The 22,245-nt window shown below is 42.9% G+C and overlaps 1 protein-coding gene across 4 annotated transcripts; it reads right to left on the bottom strand.

The window, feature by feature from the left end:
* Window positions 1-64: 64 nt before the first annotated feature.
* Window positions 65-22,043, bottom strand: Fam160a2 (family with sequence similarity 160 member A2). 4 transcript variants are annotated; one of them, XM_027404926.2, is made up of 12 exons: window positions 21,907-22,043; window positions 11,541-11,869; window positions 10,766-11,404; window positions 10,290-10,448; window positions 10,035-10,121; window positions 9,663-9,830; window positions 7,085-7,164; window positions 6,691-6,896; window positions 5,341-6,135; window positions 2,887-3,065; window positions 2,554-2,716; window positions 65-585 (listed from the first exon to the last, which is right to left on the bottom strand). In XM_027404926.2, the coding sequence occupies exons 2-12, from the start codon at window positions 11,676-11,678 to the stop codon at window positions 227-229; spliced, it is 2,973 nt and encodes a 990-aa protein (XP_027260727.1). In that variant the 5' UTR covers window positions 11,679-11,869; window positions 21,907-22,043; the 3' UTR covers window positions 65-226. The 4 variants fall into 4 exon arrangements, with proteins under 4 accessions (XP_027260727.1, XP_027260730.1, XP_027260728.1 ...); XM_027404929.2 differs by having other exon boundaries at window positions 6,733-6,896; XM_027404927.2 differs by lacking the exon at window positions 21,907-22,043 and adding an exon at window positions 21,660-21,787.
* Window positions 22,044-22,245: the final 202 nt, after the last annotated feature.

The raw sequence follows: 22,245 nt of genomic DNA, 5'->3' as shown, positions 1-22,245 counted from the left end.
TATACAACCTTCACAGGGCCAAAGCCCCATTGATAAAGGGTGGCAAAGAAAAATGAGCACAGAATAGAGATTTCCCTTTTATACATATTGCAACAAGTTCTCATAAAACATTCATCTGAAATAAATTAAAAAGTCCATTTGTCACTGCCTCCAAACATAAAAAGGAGCCCATGTCCTGGAATTCGGCCCAGGCCACAAGAAGGCCCTGATTGTCCATGGAAGAAAATTAAGGATTGAGGGGCCCAAAGCCTGAGATGGGAGGGATAGATACCTCCTCTGAAGTATCCAACAAGAAAGGCGAGGTGACGGCATGGGCCTGGGAGATGGCAGCCAACTCCTTGAGAAACTCAGGGAAAATAACTGCACAGTAGACAGCGTTCTTGACTCGCAGAGCCTCACCTTGGCGTTCAGAAACCCCACCCCGGGGGAGCAGAACTGGAGTTGAAGCCCCTGGAGAGCCCCCACCTAGTCCAAGTCCTGTTCCTTCTCGCCCAGGTTGAAGGACCTGTGCCGCCTGCCGGGCCCTGGTTGGACTGTGTGCATGCCGCAGGAGTAACTCTCCCAAGGATGGTCTCCGGCTTCTCACTGAGAATAAACAGGGATATCAAGGTGCTGGGATCTGGGAACCTGCCCTAGTTTGGGAAACAGATTCCCCAACCCACTTAGGTTCTTGAACTTTTCCCTTGGAGTTCTGAAAAAATGGAAGGACAAGATGGACAGGAACTGAATTTGAAGTTCATTTCTTGTCTCATCTCTAAAAATGATGGAAGATTTGAGAAGGGGTGCCTTTCCTCATTCTCTCACCAAAATCCTGCTTGCTCAGCCTTTCCCCTCTATCTAGTCTCCTCAGCAGCCAATATTTGAGCTACTTTATTACCAGCTACAATTCCTTCCTTCTCCATTTCTCCTCACCCTAAAGAATTGTTCTAACCACTACTCTACCACCACCAAGATTGTTCTCATATGTAATATGCCCTAACTTTGTATTTCCTATCACCCTCTAGAGCAGTAATTCTCAACCTTCCTAATGCTGCAACCCTTTAAGAGCTCTTCATGTTGTGGTGACCCCAACCATAAAACAATTTTATTATTACTTCACAACTGTAATTTTGCTACTGTTATGAATTGTAATGTAAATATCTGATATGCGACCCCCCCCAAGGGGCCACAACCCACAGTTTGAGAACCATTCCTCTAGGAATATATACAGTTAACTACTTCTACTTTGCTTTATCTAAAGCTAACCTACATCCACATCTCTTTCAATACCTATATGTACAACTGTAGTTCAGAAACTGCTTCATTTCTTTATACTCTATTGTCTAAGATCAATTTACTTCCACTACCACTTCATCACTCATCAGTAATTGCCCTACACTCACCAAGACCTCCCTTATACTGGGTATGAAGTTATCCCAGATAACTTCACATTTGCTTAGACTCAACTAAGCTATCTAAAATACTGTCCTCTGTCTAACTTTCTAGACTCTAGCCCCTACATCATGATAAATGTTTCTATTCACCACCTCTAATAATAATTACAGAGACACCATACAAACTTATTAACCTTGCATTCAGAGCCCTTCACAACCAGGGTCTCACTCAGCAACTCCTCTCACTCTCTAAAGCCCACAAGTTTCTATCCCAATACCTATCTTCACTGATTCCAACAGGTACCTTATATCTATCTGTAGCTTTCTTTGGCTACAATTTGTCACTCCTACTTTTTTGTCCTTTCTAACTTAGTTATCTCCACCTGGGAGAACCCTGAAAACACTCTTGTGATCTTCCCTACAGTGACTTCCTGTTCTACTATCATTAACTCAACATCAATAATTTCTTCTCAAGGGTTCTATCTCATGCACTGAACTATGAACTCAAGAACTTAAGACTGTTGCATTTAATGCTTCCTTATCTCAACCACTACCAAATTCTGTGTATTTAAAGCTTCTTTGTCTCCAACTTCTGCAAAAACTTCTTTGCCATCTCTGCCCTATCAGGTGCTTCCTTTCTTTTCCACAATTCAGATTTAAACCTCCCTGGTCCTGATTGTTCTTTCTGAATCCCTTCTCTTAATTCCAGTACACCTGCAATTACTCATCACATCCAGATTTTAAAAATCTCTCCTATCTTAGTGTCTGAAAGAAAAATCACAACTTCTGCCCAGCCTAACTTCCACTCTAAAAACCTCTTACTCTGGCCAAATCTTTCTAGCCATATCACCAACTGTTGCATAGCCTTGTAAACCCCCTATTCTCATTACTTGAGGGCAAATGCCACATCAAGTTCTCACTGATGCCAACAGTAAGAACTTCTTTCTCCTTCCTTGTCCCTAGATCATTACACAGTTTTTTGGTTTGTTTTTTGTTTGCTTGTTTGTTTGTTCTGTTTTTTTATATTGCCAATTAGGCTCTTAATTAATAAAACAACTCTATCCTCTGACTCAAAACCTGACAACACGAAGACTCCATTTTCAACAGCTCTTCAGTCTTAACTAACTCGGGCTAATGAGGTATTTAGAAGAATAAGGAAGGGTGGTCAATTAATTCTCACCTAGAGAATCAGAGCGGCGGGGAGCAGATCCTGCTGTAGGACCCTCAGCCCAGTCCAGCTTGCCACGGGCAATGAGGTACTTCTTGGCTTTGGATAACAGAGCAGGGAAGTCCTCCTGGGAGGCTGCAAAGCTCTCAATCTTATTCTTCACAGAGCCCAGAACCTATGAAGCACAATTTTATCTATCTGAAGCACATTTCTGATGGCTTCATATTGACACAGGCCTTTCTACAGTCCCATTGCACCTGCTCCCAGCCCACCCAAAGTCACTCTAGCTGTGGGCCTGGCCCATCACTGAGCCTGGACGCACCCATGCATGCATGCATCGCACACCTGCAGCAGGGACTTGACACTGGGCTGGAAGACCATGTTGGTGTTGAGCAGGAAAGAGCGGAGCAGGGGCTGGGGGTGACAGGCCAGCTGGGCCACCAGCCCCGTCAGCAGGAAGTTGACATAGACGGAGTTCTGCAGCATGTTCTCGAGTTTGGCAAAGAGCACAGCCATGAAGGGGCCTGGGAAGGGAGTGGGCACAAGGATACAAGGCCTGAACACAATGCACATCGCACGCATTCCTCCCCCAAACAAGATCCCCACTAGATGAAAAGTGTATGTTAAGTATCTGAGTGTGTCAAATGACCTGTGACCACTTTCTCTGGACAATTAAGGTAATCCAGATGCCAGCATTATAGCATTACAATTGAAGGGTCAGATCTCAGGATCTAGAGTCATAGATCTCATCTCAGATTTCAAATGTGCCCTATGACTGGATACGCTGAAAGCTCACCAACACTTAGTTTCCTATTTATGGTAAAATAAATATACCTACCTCATAAGATAATAAAGAGGACCGATGAGATATCAATGTCAAATATCAAATACAAGATCTGGCAAATTTTTCATTTGATTATAACCACATCCTAAACTTTGTTGCTGTTTTTAAGAAACTTCACTCAAGAACACAAAAGAAGAATACACAGAGAATCAAAACATAAAATCAGGTTCCATGTATGACAGAGTAACACAAAACTGGTCAGACAGCAAAAAAGATGTAACAACAGCAAAGAAAGTGACTGTGAACTTCAAAGCAAGTAGTAAGTCTTAGAGGAACAGATGATATCAGCTCATCTTTCAGGAGCAGGGAATCAAGGAGGTAGACTACACTCTACAGGAAAAGAATAGCTTAGTCTGGGGGCACAGGAGACTGATGTAGGATGACAAGAAGGGATTAGCATTCTACCCTGAGACAAATGCCTTAAGATATAACACTGACCACTACAGCCATCACAGTATTCCTGATGAAAATTTTTGAAGAAAAGAGAATATTATTTAAACTGCACTATCAACTATGATAGAAGAATGATGAACAAGAGGTAGTAACTACCCTTAGTTAAGAAGTAATACTAGTTTAAAAATCCAAACAAAATCCCTAACTTTATCCTTCTGTTCATTCCCTGGGAGTATTTTCTAAGGTTTAATGCAAAGAGCACAAATGACTTCACAAAGAAAAGGGAAAAAAGCATCAATTAATACTATAAAACTGTGGTAAAAGCATACCATCACCTAGAAGTACTAAGCAAGAAAGGAATGGAGCAGAAGCTAAATGAATAACAAGATTAGTTTCCTATAGTGTGTAAAAGACAGAATACGGCTGCAGACGGAAGCCCCAGTGCTGTAACAGTCAATCTCAGGCTTACCAAGATAGACAGCATACAAACTTGACTATTGACAACTAGGATAGGTGGTACCTTACTCAATTTAAATCTTCCATAACCCACTGATGATAATCCCAGTGTAAAGCTACTATTTGCTGTGTTTTTACAATGTGTCAATATTATATAAATGACTGTCATGCACTAATAGTAGGCAGGATGCTAGCTTAAGGGATGCCTAATCCAAAATCTGTGGTCTTAACAGTTGTTACTGCACTGCTTCCCAGAGATTAAATTTTGCCTTGTTTTGTTTTCCCAAACTGAGATGTAGGTTACAGTTTGATAAATGTCTGTCTTGCTCATAAACAAAACAAAGAAAAGCTAACCCAAAATCTCAGGTTGGGTCTAGTTACAGGAGCATCGACCCAAAAGGGCCTATCAGGTACACTTAAAACCATGCTTTGTTTTTTTTTTTATTTTTGTTTTTTTGTTTTTGATTTTTCCTTCAAAGAAGAGTTATCACCCATCCCTGAATCCTTACTAATCAAAGGTCCTTAAAATAAGTGTAATGGACGGTCATGGTAACCAAGAATGGAACAAGACAGTGGATGGGAGAAATAAAATCAGGCCCTTTGAAGAGGCAGGGAGGAAGGTGCTGAACACGAGGGAAAACACCAAAAGAGGTGACTCCAGGGCCATCAAAGACCTAGCAGAATACTCAAAACCCAAATAAACAGACTGGTGGGAATGGAACAAAACAGAGGTGCTCATGTGTCTTTCACACAGAAAAGTCCAAACATCATGCATGTGGTTCAGATGTATTATTTACCAAGCATAGAGCATCCTATTACAAATCCCAGGAAATGGCCAGACTAAGGAAAAAGGAGGAACATGCATATAAGGACATACAAGGCTCAGACGTAAGTCAATATCCAAACCAGCACAAGCATAGAAAGACATAGCAACAAACATGACAGCACAGTATGACACGGTATATATGCAGAAGGGACTCAAGCAAAAAGGATGAAGGCTAGGCAAATACAAAGAAGTGACATAGCCAAAGTCTTAGAAATCGGCACAAACATGTTGAGAACATGCAAGAGTACACAGAAGAGAATGCTTAGGTTAAACAGCTTACCAGTGAAGGGCTGGCTTGGCAGCTGGTGGAGAGTCCGCAGAGGGCTGCTGAGGAAGGGGCCAGGGGGCTCAGGAGGGCTGGTGAAGCTCTCGTAGGCCTCCTCCTCCTCAGGAGGTAGTGGAGGCTCTAAGGGAGGCTCTGAGCCAGCTCCACCATTGCTCAATGCCACCTCCAGCTCCCGGAGCTCTTGCCCAAAGCTCTCTAGTCCTGCCATGCCCTCAGAGGTACACTCTAATAATTCTCTAACTCCTTCCTGTGGCACCAATCGTGGCACCAGACGAACCTTCTTGGCTCCCTCTGGCCATGGCCCTGGTACTCCATTGAGCTGGGGTAGGGGTAGGTGACCAGGAGTATCCCCTACACCCACAGCTAGCCCCCGATTCCCTGGGTTTTCCTCCTCCCCTTCTCCCACATTGTCCCTGTCCTCCTCAGGCAGTAGGCTACGTTTCTTAGTCCGGGAGCCAAAAAGGTTAGGCTCAGGAGGAGGCCGCTCGCCATCATAAGGAGCAGACCAGGTTCGGCAGGCTCGGACACAGCAGTCTACACCACGGCGTGCCTCACGAAGATACTCCAGATAATTGTCTTCTAGCTCACCAGACTCCTCTGCAGGGCTAGGCCGTCGGCCAGGGCTGGAAGTTGGGGATGCAGTAAGCCCTGGTGATCGAGGAGCTGGACCTGGGGACTCAGAGCCACCTAGGCTCTGCTGCCGAAGAAACAGAGCAAGACGGGATGGCGTGGAGGGACGAGGCATTGTTACCACTGAAGAAGAAGAATCAACACTTGGGCTTCCAGGACCTTTAGAGGGAAGAAAAAATAAGCAAAATCAGATAGATCAAGAGGACAGATCTAGAGACTAAAGGAGAAGACAGTGAGAAAATAGAAATGGAACTATTTTGATAGCTAATTTTCCAATCTCCAGACTAATTTTCCTAATTCTTAACCCCGCCTCACCACCTCCATCAATGAAAAAAATGTAAACAGAGCCAGGCAGTGATGGCGCACGCTTTTAATCTCAGCACTCCTGGGAGGCAGAAGCAGGTGGATCTCTATGAGTCTGAGGCCAGCCTGGTCTACAGAGTGAGTTCCAAGACAGCCAGAGCTGTTATACAGAGAAACCATGCCTCAAAAAAAAAAAAAAAAAAAAAAAAAAAAAGGCAAGCAAACAGAACACATAATTCAAATAAGAGAGAAAGACTAGCTCTTCCCTGAAGGAATTTCTCTGAGAAGGTTAAAGATCCTCTCTACAAGACCACTCATCAATCTTCCCAGAGGAATTCCACTCATTATCACCTCCCTCCCCTCACCCTAGCCCTGTTTTCTCTTAGGCTCCCCCCAGAACCCAGGCCATACCCGTGATGTCCTCCCTTCTCCCTGTCTCTCTGCTAGGCCCACCTCGTGCCCATGAGGCATGCTCTGGGCGAGGTGGGCTGGGGGCATGGTGCCGACAGCAGCGAGGGATTAAGGAGAGAAACTTGTCAGCTGCTCGTCCATAAAGATCCACATCACGCACAGCTGGCTTCTGGCTCAGCATCACATGGTTACATGGGACAAGATACCTGAGAGATAGCAGAAAGAGAATACAGGGTGATCAGGGGAAAAAGCACCTGAAAGCACACCAAGTGAACTAAATTGCTAAACTAGGCTCCAAGAGGACACTCATAAGCAATCCCAATACAGCCCATCACTCTGACAAAACACTAGGCCCTGAGGGTCAGCCATCCCTCAGCCCTGCCCCCACAGGTACCTGAGAACCAGCTGCAGCAGAACATCCTCACAGCTGAGGTTCAGAAGGGTCCTGAAGAGACTCAGAGAGACCATGCAGAGCTGAGGGGGAAGGGGAGGGAGGGAGTCACCATAAGAGCTCTCTACCCTCCAAACTATTCACCAGTGGGACTCCCATTTCCCCAACCCCACACCCAACCAACCACTCCAAAAATAACATATATAGTAAAGTATAGCATTTATAAACAGTGTATTATGCATTAACTAGATAAACACATATTCTTTGTGAACAAGACTTCACTATTCACAAAAAATAATCATGTGTCAGATCCACTGGAATTCTATAGACTACATACATAACTGGACTATCTGCCAATATATTGATTCCACCAATGCTCCAATGCTCCTTAGTGACCCCAGAAAAGACACTAAGAAAGACTATAACAAAGTAAATGATTCACAGGAAACTACAGCAATATAACAGCCAAGTAAACACCTGTCAGAAGGGACTGTAATCATACAGTAATTGAATGGCTACCAATAAGGAATCAGAGGGAACCTGGAAGAATCCCAGCTGGGAAGTAGGTGGAGTCATAAGTATGGAATCTGAGTCACCTCTCCAACCCCAGTGTACCACAGGACATAAGATAGAGAAGCTCAGGGCAAGTGACAGGAAAAGGAAAAAGTAAGTGGGTAGCTCAAGAGCAGGAAAACCTTTTGTTTTAGAAACGGAAGAAGACTTATTCTTTTCTAGATAGACAAAAATAACAAGACATGCAGTAAGCTAACTTCACTGCTCTGAATCCCTACAGCATTGTGTACTTTCCTTATGGCAAGTTATGTCAGACATCTTGGTCTTGTATGGTCTTGGCATTGCTTGCTAAATGGCTATGAGAGAATTAAGTGGATCAATAGTAGGGGAAAGTTCACATTTGAGGTGACATGGAAATTCATATGCATTCCACAATGGTAGGGTGAACAGGAAAGTTGTCCTTCAAAGATCTGACAGCCAGAATATGTAAACATTTTACTTTAAAGACCAGAAGAGACTTTACAGATGGACCTTGGAGGACATACAATGTAGCTCAGTGATAGGAGTACTTATTTAGTATGCATGAGGCCCTGGGTATGATATATAGCATCACAGTCTAGAATACCCAGTAAGACTGTCTCAAAGAAAAAATAAAAGTCTGGGATTATAGCTCAATGATAGATTGCTTGCCTTAGCACACAGAAGGTCCTGGGTTTGGCTCCCAGCACTGTTTATAAGAAAAATTTATAATGAAAACAAAAGTTGGTAAGGAGGCTCAATATATAGGAGAGATGTGACCATCATTATTGGCTCTGAAGATGGAAGACGGAGAAGAAGGCAGTCAAATTGGGGATGGTCTTCAACAGACAGCAATAACAACAGCCCAAATATGTACTCCAGAACTAAAAGATAATAAAATGTTTTAAATCACTAAGTTTGTGGTAATTTGTTATGATAGCAATTAGAAACTAACATAGATAATCGGGCTCACAGACAAGTTAGCCGGAGAGGTTCACCTAAAAGTACAAAAGCCACACCAACTACCTTAAAAGGACTGGAAAGTAGAAATAAAAGCATCTACATATTTAACATAGGTATCCTGCAATCAGAAGAGACCTGGTTCCTCCAAGAACCAGAAAAAAGAAGCAACAACCCAGGAACATGTAAAGTTCATAAAAACCTTGCAAATTAATAGAAATTAAGGGCTAGAGACTAAAAACAATGAAAGAAAACCAAAAAGATTAGGATGAAAGAATGGCAGATAAACACAAGGAGGATAAGAATAAACCTCAAGAAGAAGATTAACTGTCAAGGTAACCCATGAGGTCAGAGAGACCTAATGCCATGGCATAACCTACCTTTAAAATAAGGACAAAAGTTTACCTTTATAAAATTAACATAACATCCTCTGAAAGTCTTCACTGGCCAATCCATTTTTTACTAAAAATTTTTTTTGTACAAACAGTAACCTCTATTTTAAACTGTTTTAGTAACTTAATTTGCTATTTATACTCTCCATAAAATAAACTCTAAGACATAAACAGCAATGACTACCATTATGTTCCCAATACCTAGTGACCCAACAGCATGTCACTATCAACACACATGTGTAGGTAGAGGGAATCTAAGTGTGTAGGTGGGTGGATATATGCCCTGACTATAGTTCAAATGCAGCCAATCCAAAGAGGAGAAAAGGCAAGCCTACAAGGGAAAGCTGAACCATTTATTAGTACAGACATAAGACCCAAAGCACTCTTATATCACCACAGCAACTAAGAGTGACAAATGGCTTAAGGGAACTGTGGAGCAATACATTATAATCACTACACCATGGCAAAGCCTACAGCCCTGATGGATAACTGTACTGCAGATGCACATAGTATAAAAAGCAGGGAAGTGAGTTGAATTCTTTACTCAAAATGGCTAAAAGTTCAGTGCTACAAACTGTCACCTTGAAGTAACTGCCAGAGTCAAACCCAAAAAAGAGCAGCTACACCCCTTCACAACAGAAATCAGAGAAAGATGGCTCACCCAGGTAGTAAGCCACGACAGAGTTTAAGAGCCATACCCGGGAGTTGCTGCCAATACGGGCAACAAGGGTGTCAAGGATGGTGTGGGTGTCATGCCGGTGTAACAACAGGAATCGCAGGAAGGTACGGAGCAAGGCAGGCTCTGAGATGCTCCGCAGGAAAAGTTCCAGATAGGCGGTACTGGCAATCATCTCCTCCACAGAGGTCTGGATGAAGGGGGGAGGACAAAGTTTAAAGACTTAGGGTTTTCCTGCACATACATGATTCATATTCCCTGGGTTCTAGGAAACAAGAAGTATCAGAAAGGGAAAAGAGGACAATGCTACCTACTGCCTCCCATGTTAGCCCTTTCACTGGTCAATCACACCCCAGTCCAGGTGCTCCTATGCCTCACCACCTATCATCCTTACCTTGTGCAGGGCAGGGCCCATGACAGGCACCAGGAAACCATTATGGATATAATCAACCAGCTGCTTCTGCACCAGGGGGTGAGCTACCTAGATGAAACAAGAGAGAGGAAAGTGATTATGAAGGGAGCAGCGTAATATAATAAAGACAGGCATCCTAACTCCCAAGTTTTATAGCAGAACTCCAGGAAATGGACCCACTTACCCCAACTTCCCAGAAGAACCATGTGTCACACCCCTTAGGAATCCTATTCCTACCTGTATGACTGCATTGCAGAACTCTAAGGAACTCATGAAGAGTGCAAGGGCTGGCACTCCTATCCAGTCTTCCCGTCGCAAGCAGTGCCAGTCGTCCCCTGGAACCTCAATCTTTCGGGGCAGTGAGGAGTACAGGGCACTCAGCCCTGTGGCCAGCACCTAGAGAAGGTTACCAAAGGCTCAGGCAATATAATGACAGGGCTTTGGGAACTAACTATTCATAAGATTTAATGGAAATACATGTAAAAGACACTACTAAGGCTGGTATTAAGTTGCTATATGCCAGGCCCTCACCTGCAACACCTGCCCTATCTAGTTATGCCATGCTTCACCCCCATTCCAACTCCAAGGAGTTGCTTTCGAGTCTCAAGTAAAGAGTCCTCCCTGACACCCAGCGTTTCCACATCTCCTGGACAGGAATATGCTATCCAATGCCCACATGCCACACCCTATTTCCCACCCTAGGTTTTGCTAACCGGGCAGAAGTAAGAGTGATCTGCGATGTAGCGGCCCACAGTGGGGCTCCCATCTGAGAGAGCCATGAGCAGAAGTAGAGCATCACGGGCCTGCTGGCCCAGGGTGCCTTCTCGATGGACAAAAGGGACAAGGCGAGAAAAGAGGAGAAGACGTGGAGCAGCTCCAGGTTCAGGAGGTGGCTGCAAGAAGAACTCAAGCAATGAAGGCTCCCGAGCAACACACACACACAGTTGGCTGAGAAGTAGCACCAGGCCTTCATCCAGTGCTGGGCTACTAGGAACGGGGCGGCCACAGGCATCCAACAGGGCAAGCAGAGCCTCACGAACTGGCCCGTGCCGCAACAGAGGCTGGCGAGCTTCACTCACTAACATCTCAAATAGTTTCAGTTGTTCAGCCCGCCGTTCCTCAACCCCATCCCCAAACTCATCCCATTGCAGCTGCCATGTCAACACTCGGCTCAGCAGATCCTCACGCAGAGCAAATTCTAGCAGGGGCCCAGGGCCTGCAGGGGCCGAAGGGACTGCTCTATCCTCTGCCAGCAATGTTATCATTTGGTATGTGTGGTTTCGAACAGCACTGAGATCATCTGCACCTCCAGCAGCTGCCCGAGGGCTTTGCCGCTCCAGGATTCTCACCACCTGAGGCAAAGGACAGGAAAGAGGAAAACTTTAAGATGATAAGGTAACTAAATAGGGTGATAAGAACACAGAACTCTGAAGGTTATGACTACTAGGGTGAGTAACCGACTAGGTATTTTGTCATGGAGTCTCCTACCTGGGACCAGTGATTCTTGAAGACCATGAGGCATGTTTCAGGGTCAGCCATGACAGGGGTCTGCAGACTGGCCCCTTGAGGTACACGGTGCCCAGGGACCCGGGAGGCCAGTCTGCTCAGCCAGTTCATCTTCTCCATGAGGCAGGCTGGACAGGGCCAGCAGCCAGTGGACTACACCTTGAGATTGTACCAGCAGGAGGCTTTCTCCACTTCTGTCTCCAATCTGCTTCATCCGGTCTGTAGGAGCCAGTAGGGAGCCATGGAGCCACAGATTATACCAAATTGGAGTAGCAAGTCCAGAGTTCACTGCCCAGTCCAGAGCTGCAAATCTAATTCAAAGGGAGAAGATAAAAAGGATAAACAGAAGCCCACCTCTCTCAACTTCCAAGAAAGAATAACCAAGAAGCATTCCACTGAATATTCCACATAGCCAGCACTGGGTGGTGGTGGCATACACATTTAATTCCAGCACATAGGAAAGCAGAAGGAGGCAGATCTCTGTGAATACGAAACCAGCCTGGTCTACAGAGCAAGTTCCAGGACAGCAAGAGCTACACAGAGAAACCCTGTCTCAAAACAAACAGAACAACAAACAAAAAAACTAAAGAAATTCAAGTCTATATAGTCAGCACATGAAACTTACATGCCAAAAATAGAATGCATAATTTCTACCACCAAACCTGTAGCTTCCTCAACCATTTTTATCATTAAATTTCACAACATTCACCTATATACTTAAAATCAAAAGCCTGGGCATTGTCCTTGTTTATCCTTTCCCTTCCAATATTTAACTCATCAGGAAATCTTATCATTTCAGAGGATTATGAGTTTAAAGTCAGCATGGGCGACATAAAGTTTAAGACAAACTGAGGCTACATAGTTAAGACTTTGTCTCAAAAAGTAAAAAAAAACAGGATAAAAAAAGTACAAAAATAAATCATGTCTCACCATTACAATAGCTTCTAATTTAGCTTTGAGACAGGCTCTGGTATATTGAACAGGCTGGCCTCAAATTCATCATTCTCTTACCTCACCTTTGCCAATGCTGTGATTAGAGATGCACCACTATGCCTGTCTCAAACTGCCCTCCTGAGTTTCCACTCAGCAACCATATTACTTTTATACCTAGATTTTACTACATCTCTCCTCTGTTAGACAGCCCCCAATGACTTCCTATCACAATAATAATAGTTCTAATTCATTACCTTAACCTACAGAAGCCATACAATGTAATCTCTATAAACTCTGTCAGGCTCTTCCTCACTCAGTCATAAATCTTATTTTCTATTCCCTGAGCCCAGAATGTTCTCCAGCTCTTCCCCTTGCCCTCACAGTTCTATTTAAATGCATCTTCTCAGAGAAACACTCCCTACTTAACAATTTTATCTAAATAGTTTATCTTCCTACCTTCACTGTCTAGTTTCTTAATCCCTTCTTTTTTTTCTTTTCTCTTTTTTTTTTTTTGTTTTGTTTTGTTTTGTTTTTCGAGACAGGGTTTCTCTGTGTAGCTTTGGAGCCTATCCTGGCACTTGCTCTGAAGATCAGGCTGGCCTCGAACTCACAGAGATCCGCCTGCCTCAGCTTCCTGAGTGCTGGGATTAAAGGCGTGCGCCACCAATGCCCGGCCTTTAATCCCTTCTTAATAGATCTCTATCCACCTATCTTCTCCATGAAATCAGCTCTTTGAGGGCAGGACCTTCCTATCTTAATTACTTCTCTATCCTCACTGGCTAGAATAGTATCTATCTGTTAAATGCTTCAATACCTGCTCGATTAATGGACAAATAAACAATATGTCCTAGTTATTGGCCCACAGCTCCTCTTCTATCATACCTAACACCTCATCAGTACTATCTCTAACAAGCAAAAAATCTTCATGGGAACTATGTGGTTCAGCTAAATTTCCTCTTCAGACTCAAAAGGGGCTTGAAGAACCCAGAAATCAGGTGGCAGTACCACACTGTGACCTAAGGTTATATTAACCAACACCTCCTTGCATTCATTTCTCTCACAATCACCTCATTACAACTAAAGGAAGGTGGCAACTGTGCTGAAAGACACCTTTCGTAGATGTGATTTTATAAAGGGAAAGCCAGTCCTAAAGATCAGGGAAAGTATACTCAGCTGATTAACTCAAGGTATAAGGGTACTGATAAAGTACTGGGCACTGTGCTAAGCATTAGAAATACAGGTAACACAAAAATAGGGTGGGGTGGGCAAAATATAAATATTTGCAAAACTGTAACAGAAGAGTGAAGAAAAGCAAGCCGGGCATTGGTGGCACACACACAGATCTCTGTGAGTTTGAGCCTAACCTGATCTCCAAAGCAAGTGCCAGGATAGGCTCCAAAGCTACACAGAGAAACCCTGTCTCAAAAAACAGGGAAAAAGAAAAGAAAAGCAACTAACTCTGCCTGGAGTGCTGTAAGAGGGTTACACAGAGACAGTATCTGACTTAGCTCTTTACTGATGAGACACTAGTTATATGAGGAGCTTTCTTCATAGCAAAAACAATGAAGTCAGGCAAAATGGCTCAGACTTATAATCCCAGCACTTGGGAGGCTGAGGCAGGAAGATCATGAGTTCTAGTATAGCCTAAGCTGTAAGTTAAAACAAATCTCAAAAAAATAAAAGTCTAACCCAAAGTACAGCACTGGAGGAAAAAAAAAAAAAAAGAGACTGCAGGTTCAGAGTGGTTTAATCACTACTTAGGGAGTAGAGACATAGTACTGAGTTGAAATGTAAGAATGAAGGTTACGAACACCACTTAATGTCATGCTGTAGGAAATTTGAGTTTTACCCATTGACATCCTGGATCCTGGAGACAAGTTTTAACAAAAACATGGTGAGATCAGATTTACCTTTAAAAATACCTCAATAGCATTATAAGGTAGAGCAGAGGGACAGTTATCAATAGACAAGTTATAAAAAATTGTTTCAATGGTGTCTTTTTTAAAAGTAATGGCATAAACTAAGGTAGCAAAAATGCAAATAAAAAGCTCAATTTTAGAGTCACCTCTATCTCAACATGTCCTGTTCAGTAAGTATTTGTATCAGTAACGTCTTTGCAAATTATTTATACTGAGTTTCTATGTCTGCAGGGAGCCCTATCATTCATTCTTTGAAATCCCAGTGCCAACAAACCATTTAAAAATGTTTGTGAAACTAAATGTTTGCCTCAATATAATTATGTTAGCAAATGTATCTATTGAATACTTACTACATAGTGAAATTAAACTGCAGATATAAATTCAGAAGTTGTCAGTCTATAGGCAATCAAGGAAGCGGTGAATAATATTCAAAAAAAAAAAAAGCTAAGGGCTAAAATCTTAAGGAACACCAGGACTTAGGAAAGCAAAGTGTGGTGGTATGAATGAAAATAGCCCCCATAGGCTCATAGGGAACAACACTACTATGAGGTGTGGACTTGTTGGAAAAAGTGTGCCATGGTGGGCGGAGGGTCTTCAGCGCTCTCTCTTTATCTCCCTCTCTCTCTTCCTGCTGCCTGCTGATCCAGATGTAGAACTCCCAGCTCCTTTCTCAGTACCATGTCTACATACAAGCCATGCCTCTGAACCTGTAAGCCAGCCCCAATTAAATGTTTTCCTTTATATGAGTTGCTGTGTCATGGTGTCTCTTCACAGCAACAGAAACCCTAAGACACAAAGGGAATTTGGTAACAAAGATTTAGCCAGAAGTAATGGTCCATACCTATAATCCCAGCACTTGAGAAGCTGAGGCAGGAAGATTCTTAGTTTGAGACCAGTCTGAGGTATATAACAAAATAATTTCTCAAAAACAGAAAAGAGAAAAACAAGACAAAAATGCCAGGCATGGTGGTATATGCCTTTAATCCCAACATTCAGGAGGCAGAAGTATATGAGTTCAAAGCCAGCCTGGACTTACATGGAAAGGTTCACACCAGCTAGAGGTGCATAGAGACACTGTGCACCCACCCCCTAAACACATAGACATACACACACACACACACACACACACACACACACACACACACACACACACTAAAAATAAAAGTAGTCAGAAATTAAAGGAGAAATTGAAAATATAATGATATAGAAACCAAGAGTGGTTGTTTCAAGAGACTGGAGGGAGAGTGCCTATAATCCCATAAAAAGAACAAGTAGTACTAAGACAGAAAACAGTCTACTGTTTTTTGTTTTGTTTTGTTTTGTTTTTGTTTTTTGGGGTTTTTTTTGGGGGGTTTTTTGGGGGTTGGGGGGTTTTTTTTTTTTTTTTTTGGTTTCTTCGAGACACGGTTTCTCTGTATAGCTTTGGAGCCTATCCTGGCACTCGCTCTGGAGACCAGGCTGGCCTCGCACTCACAGAGATCTGCCTGCCTCTGCTTCCCAAGTGCTGGGATTAAAGGCGTGGGCCACCAACGCAGGGCTTCAGTCTACTGGTTTTATTGAGGTTTTTTTTTTTTTTAATATAATCTTAGGAAAATAGTTAAAGAATGATTGAGAATCAGAAAAATATGAAATGTACTTTAACAAATTTCAGTGACACAGAGAAGAACAAAAATAGGGCAATTTGTTTAAAAAAAAAAAATGGGAGGTGGAAATCAAGAGTTTATGTGGTTCTCAACTGAATGCTGGCCCAAGCAGGCCTGGGAAGCTGAAGAAGGACTATCACAGTTCCAGGCCAGCCTGTGTACAAAATAAGAGTTTGTGTCAAAAGAAAAAGGGGGGCTGCTTTTGTTTGGGTTTTGGGTGAGAAACCTGAAAAAAAAAAAGTTGATATAATGGATAAATCAATTAGGGATAACAGACAAATGTAAGGAGTAAAATACCTGAGAAAGAAAGGGATATGCCACCTTTTTGAGAAGAAGGAAAACAACAGTACAGGATGAGTGCCACCTCATGTTAATACAAAAGCAAAAACAGAGGGAAGTATCTGAACCAAATCCAGCAGCCTGCCCCTCATTCAGGACACTAACAGTAGGGGGGAGAAGAAATGACAAAGTAGAAAAGCCATAGAAAGGATGCTCACTCTTACAAAGATAGCTTCCTATAAACCACCAAATAATCCCACACACTAGTGGCTATGGCCAGAAAGGATGCATTGGAAAAATTACTTACCCATAGTCCCAAAGATTTGAGGTCCCAAGAGGACACATGCAAAGCCTACAGTAAAACAATAAAAACTCTCCCCCTCTTAAATGCTATTCACCTTTCAATACTATATCAGCCTGTGTTGGTTTCTTTAATCACTGCCTATACCTTTGTAAATATAGTCCCATTATTAATGAAACTCTTGTGAATCCCAGCCTGAGCCATCTGCCACCTGCCACCTGCCAAGGAGCTTGACTGATACAAGAATATCACTGTTTACAGAGTACTTTCTACAACATATCTCATTTGAGGACTGAAAACAAATAGAACCTTATGCTCAGAAAAGAATAACACAAATAGTAGGTAAGGCATGAGCTCTAAAACTCCTCAAACAAGTCTAAATCTCAGTGCACCATCTTCCAGTTATATGATCTTCAATAATCACAAATCTGAGCCTGTTTCCTTGTCAAAACATTCCTAACGAAGTAAGTATTCTTTTTACGAATTAAGTTAGAGAACAGCACTCTGGGCATAAAGCAGATATTCTGTAAACTTTTTCTTTGCTCTTTTCCTTTCTGATCCTGTTTGACCAACCAGGGTGCTCACATCTCTGAGATGAGAGATCTAACCTGATCTAATGTGTGTCCCTCACACTCAAGCCTTAGTAAGCTCAGCAAAATAAGCTCTTACTGTGTCCAAAACAAAACCCTGTCCAGGTTCTGAAAGACTAACAATCCCCTCTTATCTTGCAATATATGTGGGGTACCCACTCTTGCTCCCCTGCTTAACTACCACAAAGCACCTACAGATGTTAAGACTGACCCCCAGGCCTTTTCTCACTACCTGCTGCCGTCTCTGAAAAATAACCATTTGGAATCTGTACCTCAGAAAGCAAAATCGAACACTTAATAGAGGCCTTGTTCAAATACTGAAAAATCACAAAAGGGCCATTCCTTCGAATTCCTGCCACCTCCTTAAACTCTAGGCAAAATTCAAGACCAGACAAAAAGGGCAAAATTGACATATAGTTATGACACCCTTTGTCCCACAGCAAAGTCTACAGAAAAAGCTCTCTCTCCCTCTCTCCCTCTCTCTCCTGATTTATCTACAGACTCAACCACAAAGTAAGCAAAAAGAAGCAGTTAATTTCTCCAATCTATCAACACACAGCCAGGGTCAGCCACTCACCTCTAGGTCCAAAAACACAACACAGTTTTATAGGCCTACACAGCAAAAGGTGTCAACCAACCTCAAAACAACAGTTCAACCTCCACTAAGAACCTTTGCCCTGGGAGAGGCAAAGAATAAGAGGCAGGAAGGGACTTTACCAGGAAAGGAGAAACCAAACTATCTTCCAAGAACAGACCTCTTCCTAAGCAAGACTAATTATTGGCAAAAGGCCAAACACTGGAAGTGGAAAGACCTAATTAAATCTCTACAAATACAGTGGGGTGGGGGCTCCTAATATAATAGTCTATCTTTCTGGAGCTGAACTCACACATACTCTCCCTTTTTTTCCATGTCTCAGACAAATGAACAACAAGATATGGCCCACCTCCCCCATATCACCTCAGCCTCTTACAAGCTCTCTTCATCTGAGTGGATCCCCATAAAGCACAAAGTAAACTTCTAGCAAACAGGAACTGCCTTTACAACAGTGACTCCTCAATGTCACACATGGTTATCTCTACCCCTGTTGTGTGAGGGTGGCAAAGAGGATGTCAAAGACTGGGTGAAATTGATCCTAAAGGGTAAGAAAAGTTCACTGGGCTAAGAAGAAAAGATGTTCCTAGAAGAGGAAGCAACTTTGACAAAGATTTCAAGGCTAAAAAGCAACATTTTTGTTAAAGAACTATGAGCAATTTATCCAAGCTAGAACACAAGAAGGAAGTGGCAACAGACAAGGCATGATGAGGTGAGCTGAGGCCATATTAAGAAATTTGGATGTTGTCCTACATGCTACAAAGAGCCAAAGTTTTTAAGCAATGTAGTTCCATGCTTAACATTTGTATTTTTAGAAAGATCATTCTAGGAATGGACAAGAAAAGATCAACTTTTAAAGGAATAGGCTTAAAAAAAAAAAAAAGGTATGAGCTAAGGAGCTGAGGAACCAGGCTAAAGTTGGTGAAGATGCAGTAACAGACATAACAGAGGGGATCTTAGTGACTAACTAAATTTAGGAAGTGAAGGAACAGAAAGAATAGATGATGACACCAAAGTCATCCTCTGGATCAATATGAGTGCAAAAACGGGTCAGGGCAAAAACACTAAGTTCTGTTACAGGCATGTTAATTCAGAGATACCTGTGGAGATATATGCATACTTAGATACATATATTTGGAACACAGGAAGAGATTGAGACAGAAGTAATCACTGTGATGCATTTTTTTATATTTTTACATTCTCCCTCTAAACTAAAACTCTTTTCAGAATGAGAACTCTATGCAAGTTCTATGCAACTTCAACAACTTATTTCTATTGTTACCTTATGGAACTATATTCCCAACAAGAATTTATTAAATGAATTTGTTATCGCAGCCTTTAGAGTACTTGACACATGAAAGATATGGAAAATACGATTACACACATCACCACAAAAGGTTTCTATCACTACAGCATCTTCATCCATGTTTCATCCTCTCAGGCCTACAATTCCTCTATGTCAGAAGTCAAAATGCATTTTAATTAATGTGTTATTGTGGCAACAAAGAGTTTAGTATAGGGAACAAAAAGTTTTCCCAATTCTGTTCCTTCTCTAGTACAATCCTAAGAATGTTCTAACATGCCAGCCATGGTAGTGAACACCTTTTATCCCAGCACTCGGGAGGCAGATGTAGGCAGATCTCTGTGTTTCAGGGCAGCCAACGCTACCATAGTGAGACCCTGTCTCTAAAAGGAAACAAGGAAGAAAGGAAGGAAGGGAGGGTGGGGTTTTCATTATGAATATGCACCAGATATTATATACACCTATTCCATGTCATTGACACAATATTAAAGCCTTCTTCCCAATGACACTCTCAGCCCCCTTAATCACTTTTGCAAGTAGAACAATTACAAATCATAAAGACATATTTCTTGCCAGTATGCGGTCCTCTATTTCATCACAACTTTTCTAATACATAATGTGCCTTTTGCCTACATCACCTTTACTTTCTATTACAAATCTTCCTTCCTCAAGTGACAAGCACTATGAAGATGCCAAATTTTGAGTTGTTTTGTCATTGTATCCCTGTGTGACCTCTAGCTTCTGAGATTCCTCATCTCTGAAATAAAATTCCTTCCTTTACCTACTTCACAAGGTATCAATATAATTTCAGCAAATTTTGAAGTTTCTATATAAAGCATGAAACTTTGACTTTATAATGAATTGTTATTTAATATGAAAGCATAAATGCTATTCAGATATCTGAAGTTATATAAAATAAATATATAAGTACATGCTACTTCAACCTAAAACAACACATATACCACTGTCACTCCAAATGTCAGGATTTCATGAACCAGTAAAATATTTTTTAATTAAAAATAGGGTGTCACTTTTTATTTTTTTACTTTCTTAAACTTACCATCTACTTTACCATTGTTTGTTTCTTCAGGGAAAAAACAAAGAGTACCTTAACACCAAAAGAGTAAAAAAACAATAATCTTGGAATAAGTTAACCCTACCCCCTCAAGGCAGTGTTGGGAGCCTTGAACACAGCAGGGCACTCTCCCACTGAGCTACACCACCCAGGCTATAAGTTTATCTTTAGTTCTTTCTTCTTATCTTATATGCATGAACACTACCATGGACTGGATCCATGGTTCAGTGTTTAGGGACCACTACTCTACAGCCTGTTACACTTGTAGGTCCTATAAAGTACTGATTATCTGGGCAGACTGCCAAAGCTTTTATCATTACAGAAAAAGGCCTCTCTGGCCTCCAGAGAGAAGGAAATATATCTACATCACAGAATAAAGTAACTAGCTCTCAGGCTGATATTCTGGAACAGAGTGTGGACTGAAGCTGCCTCTAATTCTCAAGGAATGAACTTCATAAGACCAAACACTGGGATGGTTAAGGAGGCTCAAGATGCCTCAGCTACCTAGCAGACTCAGTAGAGAAGAAGATTCATAATGTGAAAATGGCCGGTAATCACTGAGTCCAGCTTTCCAAACTGTGTGGGTTGGTAGGGAGATGGGCTTGTAAAACACAAATAAAATGAACTCAATTACAAGGTATAGAGGGAAGGATAAACTGTAAAAGAATAGAGGAAAGTTTTTAGAGTGGTAAAAGTGTTTGGCATCTCAGTTTCACAAATGTGTACATATGTCAAAACATGTAAATTCAAAAGTATGAGCAGTTTACTGTCCAAAAATTTACCTCCACAAGGCAATGTTTTGTTTTTGCTTTTCAAACTCCTGAGAGTAAACCTAAATACAGTGCTGCATGTGACAAGCCATGTGACTTCCATGAAAAGGAGAATTAGCAACTGATAGTCCAATACAGATGACAACCATAGGTAAGGAGGAATCCCGTAAGGGTGTCCAGAAGTAGGCAGAGAAGAAAATACAAGCAGTTCTACCTCTCCACCCCTCCCAAAAAACTTCATGAGGGTCTCATCTTAAAGTCTGCAGAACCAGAGGAAACTGTGGTTCAGTTATTATTCTGTGGATGACTAAACCTCAAGCATTTTCATTATGATAGTATTATTTCTCATGATGCTGGGTTTTTGTTGTTGTTTTGCTTTCTTTTTTTTTTTTTCCTTTCTAAAATATCCATGGGTGCAGGGCAGCCATGAGCACAACCCATGCACCTGTACTGTCCTTGCTTGCTCTAAAACCACTGCTCTCTCTGGACAGGACAGGACATGCAAGGAGGCCCTACAACCAACCTCATCTTGTATCCAAGTCTCACAGCCCTCAGCCCCTCTTTCCTCCTTTGCTCTGCCTTCAACTCCTTCATCAACGCACAGCCATCCCCCGAAAGTTCCCGCCTTGGCCTTTAATGCTCCTCATCCTCGCACAGGCCTTACCCCCTCAACTCTTGTCCCAGGACGTCCCTCACCTTTCCAAGCTCAGCGAACCCACACCCTTTGCAAACGGTGCTCATGAGTTCCTTTAACTTGGCCCTTCAGAAAGCATCGCAGGATATCCTCTACCCGGCTTCTTCCTGGTCCACAGCACCCAGGCTGTCCCTCTGCCCCCCCTACCTCTGGGGCTCGCAGCCCCTCACCACCTGCCAACCCCTCATCCTGTCCTCTCACGCCAGCAATTCCCAAAGCCGGTGCCGTCATCCCGAATGCCCTCGGCACCTTGCGCCTCTGCGCGCGCCGCGGCCTACGCGTCGCTTTCGCTTGCACCACGCCGCCCTGCCCGGGCCTGTCGGCGGCCGGGCTAGGTGAGTTCAGGCCGCCGCCATCGCTCCTCAGGCGCACCAGCCGCGCCCCGCCCCGCGCCACACGCAGCCCGCGCCCCCGCGCACCTCACGCAACCGCCCAGCGACGCACGGCTGAGCAGCGGCGTGCCAGCTCATTGGCCCGGCCAGGCCCCAGCTAGAGCGTCGACGCTCGTTTCCCGGCAACGGCCGAGCGCAGGGGCGGAGTCGCAGTCGGCATTCCAAGGAAGGAGCGCTTACACTCACCCCAGGACCC

Source organism: Cricetulus griseus, chromosome 3, assembly GCF_003668045.3.
Source record: "Cricetulus griseus strain 17A/GY chromosome 3, alternate assembly CriGri-PICRH-1.0, whole genome shotgun sequence".
Lineage (NCBI taxonomy): Eukaryota > Metazoa > Chordata > Mammalia > Rodentia > Cricetidae > Cricetulus > Cricetulus griseus.
The sequence above is the reverse complement of the archived record's forward strand: the minus strand, read 5'-3'. Positions and strand labels throughout refer to the sequence as shown.